Source organism: Pinus tabuliformis, chromosome X (assembly GCF_031772625.1).
Source record: "Pinus tabuliformis cultivar Carrire ecotype Pingquan chromosome X, CPIR1, whole genome shotgun sequence".
Taxonomy (NCBI): Eukaryota; Viridiplantae; Streptophyta; class Pinopsida; order Pinales; family Pinaceae; genus Pinus; species Pinus tabuliformis.
In genome coordinates, this window is record NC_142308.1 from 36,573,623 (window position 1) to 36,580,500 (window position 6,878).

Here is a 6,878-nt window from a genome sequence, read left to right on the forward strand (position 1 = left end):
CAGTCACTCCCTCTTGTATATAATAATGAACAACTTGAATGAATAATATGATTTGATTTGAGGAGTTACCTCCTGGTCTGACATGGTATCAGAGCCAGCACCATTTTTGGCTTTCCTCTTTAATTTGTAACTCCTATTCTATCTATGTTCTAAATCCTTTGTAGATTGACATCTCTCTCATATCCCCTGCGACTCACCTTTAACAGAGTATTTGCCATGCTGTGCAAGGGAGTTGGCCTTTGCTTGAAACAGCAGGATCTTCTGGGCTGCGTCCACGTTCTCAGGCTTGCTAGATCATGTCTTGAGGCAAGTGTTTTGCAGAGCATGAGCATCTGAGAATGATACATGCCACAACTTCGGTGCCTGGTTCATCACGTTCAAGTTCAAGGTCGCCTCCACCTCAGATTGCCCACCAGACAAGAACATGATTCCAAGAACGACTGGTGGAACTCTTCTTCGGAGAAGGTTCAGGGTATATTGGGCAACAGTTTCAGGACTGGCCCTCTCCTTACACTCGGCACCAGGGGTAACCATGCTCGGCTTCATCAAAATTCCTTCGAACATCACGTTGTTCTCTGCTAGGTAGAAGAACACCTTAGGCCACACCTTCAGCGCTACTTTGGAAGTCCTCTCAATTCCTTCAAATTTTTTTGATATTAAATACTCCCCATATGTTACCTCCCCCACATAGAAACCCTTCCCCATAAACCAACTCCCCCATAAAATACCTCTGTCCTATATATCAAAGTGATTTTTTTTCCCAATTTTACACCAGAACTGCATTTTTTTAACACTAGAGGTGTAATTTTTTTTAAACATTGGCAGCAGAAGTATTTTTACATTACACAGATTTTTAAAATGCATTCATTGATATCTATTGTGGGAGTGGTTCTCACCGACAAGGAAAACTATCCAGAATGGTCGCGGAAAGGAGTGTGTGTTGGAAATGGAGACAAAGAGCCAGAACAACTTACTTCAAACAAGGAATTTTCCATTTGGGAAAATAAGAACAACAATGCTTATGCATTGATTGCAGCATCCGTAAATGAAGAGGTGAGTCGCCATATTTCGCCATTTTCAAATGCTTTCGAAGCCTTACAAAAACTGAAGGAACTCTATGACTCGCACTCTGCACTTGAAGTTGTTCAACTCATGATTAAACTCTTCACCCTTGAATTACAAAATAATGATCCTCTTGCTCTTGCATCAGAAGTAAAATCTATAATGCATGATATCAAAGTCACTAATGTTGAACTGGATATTCCTCTGATAGCTTTTCTCAAGGCACTTTATCCCACTTACTCAAATTATCTTGAGTCATTGCAAGCAAATGGAAACCTCAAAGATATTACCTTTGACTCCCTTGTGAAAAAATTTGCTGAAAGAGAGAAAGCTTTTGGCAAGAAGACAACTCCTGAGTCTTCTGAAGAGACTGTGTGCCTTGCTCATAGAGAAAAGAATCTTGCTCAAGATTCTTCCAGAGGAAGAGGTGGTCGAAGAGGAAGAGGAAGAAATTTCAGAGGCAGGGGGGGCATACACTCTCAAGGAGAAAAGTTAGATTTGCACTGCATATGCTGCAAAAGAGGTGGATCACATGATGCATCCACATGCAAGTTGCCTTGGGACAGAATTGAGCAGGAAAGAAACCAACCCAAAGGTAAAACTAATGACAAAGAGGAAGGTAAAGCACCTGAATCCGCTCACTATGTTGTGGCACACTGTAATATTGGAGTAAATGAAGGCTTATTTAATGCTTCACTTGCTTCTTCGAAAAATGATTGGTTGCTTGATTCAGGAGAAACTTGCCACATGACTTTTAGAAAATATTCTTTTGAGGAATTTACTGACAATGTTGATGGAGCAGTATACTTTGCAGACAAATCAAAACTCAAGCCATCAGGGCTTGTTACAATCAGGCTTAAATTGCCTGGTCTTCCAGACTTTCTTCTGCATCATGTTCTATATCTCCCACAGCTGAGGAGAAACTTGATGTCCTTGGTCCACATCCGCCAATAAGGACACTCCATTCATATGTTTGATGGAAATCTTGAGGTGAGAAAAGCATCAGACCACTCACTTGCCATGACAGGGATAGAAGAAGAAAGGCTTCTCAAGCTGCAGAGTACCTCTGCTCGTGCACAAAATTTATCATACAATTCTCATTATGAAGAAGGTACATTTCCATCAAGTCTATTATGGCATGCTAGATTTGGACACTTGAACTATGACAGCCTCCGCTTGTTGAAGAAAAATGGTGTTACTGGTTTTCCTACACATCCTAGGAAACTTAAGCAATGTGATGCTTGCATTCTAGGAAATCATAGCAAACAGACTTTTCATGATTCACATTCCAGAGCACATAGAAAAATTGAACTCATTCATTCAGATTTATGTGGTCCAATGCCTGTTCCTTATGCAAATGGAAATAAATATATGATGACATTTATTGATGACTACACCAAAATGTGTTGGGTTTATTTATTGAAGAACAAATATGATGCTTTTCAAACATTCAATAACTTTCATACATGGATTGAAAATGATGCATAATCTCATATTGGCTCTGTTCGCATTGATAATGGAAAAGAATACACTTCAAATGAATTTGAAAACTATCTTCGCCAACATGGGATCAAACATCAAACAACTGTGCCTTATAATCCCCAACAGAACGGAGTAGCTGAAAGAATGAATAGGACAATCTTAAATATGGTACACTCCATGATGTTTTTCAAAAATGTAAAATTGATGGTTTGGGCTGATGCAGTTCTATGTGCTGTATATGTAAAGAATAGATGTCCATCTAATGCTATTAGAAACAAGACTTCTTATGAAATGTGGTATGGGCACATTCCTTCGATAAAGCATCTCAAGGTCTTTGGTTCCACATGTTATGCCTTGATACCAAAGGTACATAGAAACAAACTTGGTGCAAGAAGCCGTAAGTGTATCTTCCTGGGGTATTCAAACACCTCCAAAGCATACTGTCTCTATGATGAAATCAATATAAAGTTTTTTGTATCTAGAGATGTAATCTTTCTTGAATCATCCAAAACTGACAATGTTGTTGAGCGACAACTTGATCTCTTGGATAGATTCGCAAATGAAAAATCATTTCAAGAATTTGATAATCAGATTCCAAATCTTTAAGGGGGGCTTCTATACTAGATCAACCTGTGGAATCTTCTTCTGAAGCACTCTCCCCTCCGCATGAAACTCCAACAATGGATGATAGTTTGAGTGATGTGATTGACAAAATTGGGAGACTCAATCTTGATTCAGTCCCAACTCAATCAACTGAGCAACCTAGACCATCTGAGAAAGGCCCCCCAAAGTGGATGACAAAGACACTTGAAAGTGTTCATCCTGATGAGGTTGGAAAGACAGGAACTAGAAATTCAAACCAGCAAAATGGAGGTGATGTAGATGACTCTGATTCACCTGTTGATATGGATGTTTCTTATGATTGTGAATTGAATTTGTCTACAGATTTTGAACCAACTTCCTTCAAAGAAGTTGTTTCTCATGATGAATGGAAAGAAGCAATGCAAAAGGAGTATGATGCCTTAATAAAGAATGGCACCTGGAAGCTGGTTGATCCTCCATTGGGAACCAAACCAATTCGTTGCAAGTGGGTCTACAAGAACAAGTATAAACTGATGGCTTACTTGACAAGCACAAAGCCAGGCTTGTGGCAAAAGGTTTTGCACAGAAGGAAGGGGTCAATTATGAGGAGACTTTTACCCCCACAACAAACTGGGCTACCATCCGGACACTCTTTGCCCTAACAGCTCAAAACGGTTGGAAAGTCCATCAAATGGATGTAAAAACTGCTTTCTTGAATATAGATCTAAAAGAGAATATTTTTATGTCCCAAACTGAAGGATTTGTTGTGAAAGGACATGAAGATAAAGTATGCAAACTTGTGAAATCCTTGTATGGCCTCAAACAAGCATCGCAAGCCTTGTATGAAAAACTAACTGAGCATCTTCTGAAACTCAATTTCAAACATTATGATCTTGATGATGCAACTTTGTTTGTCAAGAAGGTTGGAAAAACAGTTGTATATCTTATTGTATATGTAGATGATCTTTTGATGACAGGGAACAATGAGAGCTACATTGCATCCATAAAGAAGGAATTGAGGAAAGGTTTTGAATGAATGATTTGGGCTATGTTCATTACTATCTTGGTATTGAAGTAACTCAACATCTGAAGTCCATATTCCTTTCTCAAAAGAAGTACATTAGAGATTTGTTGAACAGGTTTGGCATGACTAAATGCAATCCTCTCACTACTCCAATGGAACAAAACTTAAAGCTCACATCCATTGAAGGAAAAGAATTTGAGGATGCAACAAAGTATAGACAGCTTGTAGGAAGTCTCAACTACCTGACTACTATGAGACCATACATTTATTTTGTTGTTGGAATCCTCTCTAGGCTTATGCAAAAGCCTTGTGAGGGACATTGGTTTGCTGCAAAAAGAGTTCTAAAGTACTTGAAAGGAACTCAAGACTTTGGAATCAAGTATACACAGGTGGGCGACTTCAGCTTGATTGGATACTCTGATTCAGACTTCGATGGAGACAAAGAAACTGGGGTATCTACTTCAGGTTATGCTATGAGTCTTGGATCAGGAGTTGTCTCTTGGAGATCACGCAAACAATCAGTTCCAACAGATTCCACAACATAGGCAGAATATGTGGCAGCATCTGAGGCAACAAAATAAATTGTGTGGCTCAGGAAAATTCTTGAAGATTTGCAGGTAAAACAAGTACAATCGACTCCACTCATGATTAAAAATACCTCGAAAATAAATTTGGCCAAGAACCCAAAGTTCCATGATCGAATGAAGCACATCAATACTAAATATCATCTAATTCGACATCATGTTGAGGCTTAAACAATCCATCTCCGCTATTGTTCCACTAATGAGAAAATTGCAGACATCTTCACCAAAGCACTTGGAAGAGAAAATCTTGAAAGATTCAGAACGATGCTTGGACTCACAAAAATCCCTTCAGATTAAGGGGGGGAATGTTGACACCTAATCATAGGGATTGGGTGAACAACTGTAATTAGTGTAAATAAATAATAGAGAAGATGGAGAGTCATCGGGAGATGAACTAAACTATCACTCCCTCCTGTATATAATAATGAACAACATGAATGAATAATATGATTTGATTTGAGGATTTACCTCCTGGTCTGACATAAAATTCTCTCGAGTCGCCTTCCAATCCCCTCCAGACATGCAACAATTGTCTTAGCACAAACTATGGTGTAAAATCTCAAAGTAATTTCTCTAAAGCAAAGTGTTCGAATGTGGGGCAGGATGCTGTATTTATAGCCCATTTTGAATTCAAATCCATCCGTTCCCTCCAGATATATGTCATTAATGCACTTTTAGCGGCAAATTTCCAAATATATGCTCCTTAAATGCTCCCCCTTGCTCCCTTTAATGGAAAAATATCCATCCAATAATTTACAGTTCTTCCAATGATCACTTTTTTGCTAGGCTGCGTGGGACCCACCATGCCAACGCAACTCCTTTGTCACATCTCCCCCTGCGTCTTTCTCCTAACCTTCGCCCAACCCCTTCAATTCATCAAACTGTCCTTCCGGCAGCGTAGTTTATAGTCCCGCACTACCTTACAGCTTCCTAGAGTACTAATATTGTCATGCATCCATATAGTCATTGTGCAGGGGTGGGATCACCACAGTACAACTTTAACCGACTCCCATTGATTTTTCCTGGAAACAATTCCCCGTTCAGATTCACGAGCTGAACTACAACTCCATTTGTAATCTCCTTGACGATGTATGGTCCCAACCAATGCATTTGAAACTTCCCTGGAAACTTCGTAAATTTACTATCATATAGCAATACTACATCTCCACTTTTAAAGGTGCACTGCTTAATGTGGCAATCATGCCACGCCTTTTCACGAGCCTTCTGCACCTGCTGATGAAAAACAGCCAAGAAGCGATCTTCTTCCAACTCAACTATCTACACGAGGCATTCCTCCATGATATCTCGATCTGCCATTTCTGTAACTACAACAATTCGCAAACTGGGCACAATGTACTCCAACAACATTACTACCTCTTGCCCATAAACCAGTATGAATGGTGTCTGTCCAATTAACTTCTTACATGTATTTCTATATGCCCAAAGAACAGTTGGTATGCGTACATCCCAATCATTCTTATTTGCATTACAAATCTTCGTCAAAGCATTCTCCAGGATTTTATTAAAATCTTCCACTGTTTCGTTTGCCTGAGGGTGATACAGCATGCTTTTCTAATGATACATATGGAATTCTTCAAGAAAAGCAGTAATTGTTTCTTTCAAGAAGTGCGAACCCCTATCGCTCATCAAAATCTTAAGGCAGCCAACCTGAGACAAAATGTATTCAAATATGAACTTCGCAGTTATATCCGCATTGCAATCCTTCACGGGTTGCGCCTCAGCCCACCCGATCAAGTATTCAGTCGCCATAATGATGTATCTTTCTCCTATCTTCTTTCCTAGGGGCTGAATCGGTCCCACAAAGTCTATTTCCCATTTATTGAATCCCTGTAACGACACTTGTTGGTTCAGAGGAAATTAATCCCTTCGCGATGATCTCCCCGTTCTCTGACAGACATCACATGCCTGACAATATTCCTTGGAATCCTTGTGCATAGTTGGCCACCATAACCCAGCTTGTAGGATCTTATGTGCTGTCGGTTTGCGTGCATAATGTTCTCCAACAACTCCTCCATGTGCTTCAATGAGGATGCTTTTTCGTTCATAATCTTGGACATACCTACGTAGAACTTCATCTGATCCCATTTTATATAAGTGCCCTACAATAAAAGAAAAATTCGAGG

General features: G+C 39.6%; 1 protein-coding gene across 1 annotated transcript; it reads right to left on the reverse strand.

The window, feature by feature from the left end:
* Nucleotides 1-6,012: 6,012 nt before the first annotated feature.
* LOC149138213 (uncharacterized) lies at nt 6,013-6,504 on the reverse strand. The gene is made up of 2 exons (XM_089450286.1): nt 6,403-6,504; nt 6,013-6,306 (listed from the first exon to the last, which is right to left on the reverse strand). The coding sequence occupies exons 1-2, from the start codon at nt 6,502-6,504 to the stop codon at nt 6,013-6,015; spliced, it is 396 nt and encodes a 131-aa protein (XP_089306412.1).
* Nucleotides 6,505-6,878: the final 374 nt, after the last annotated feature.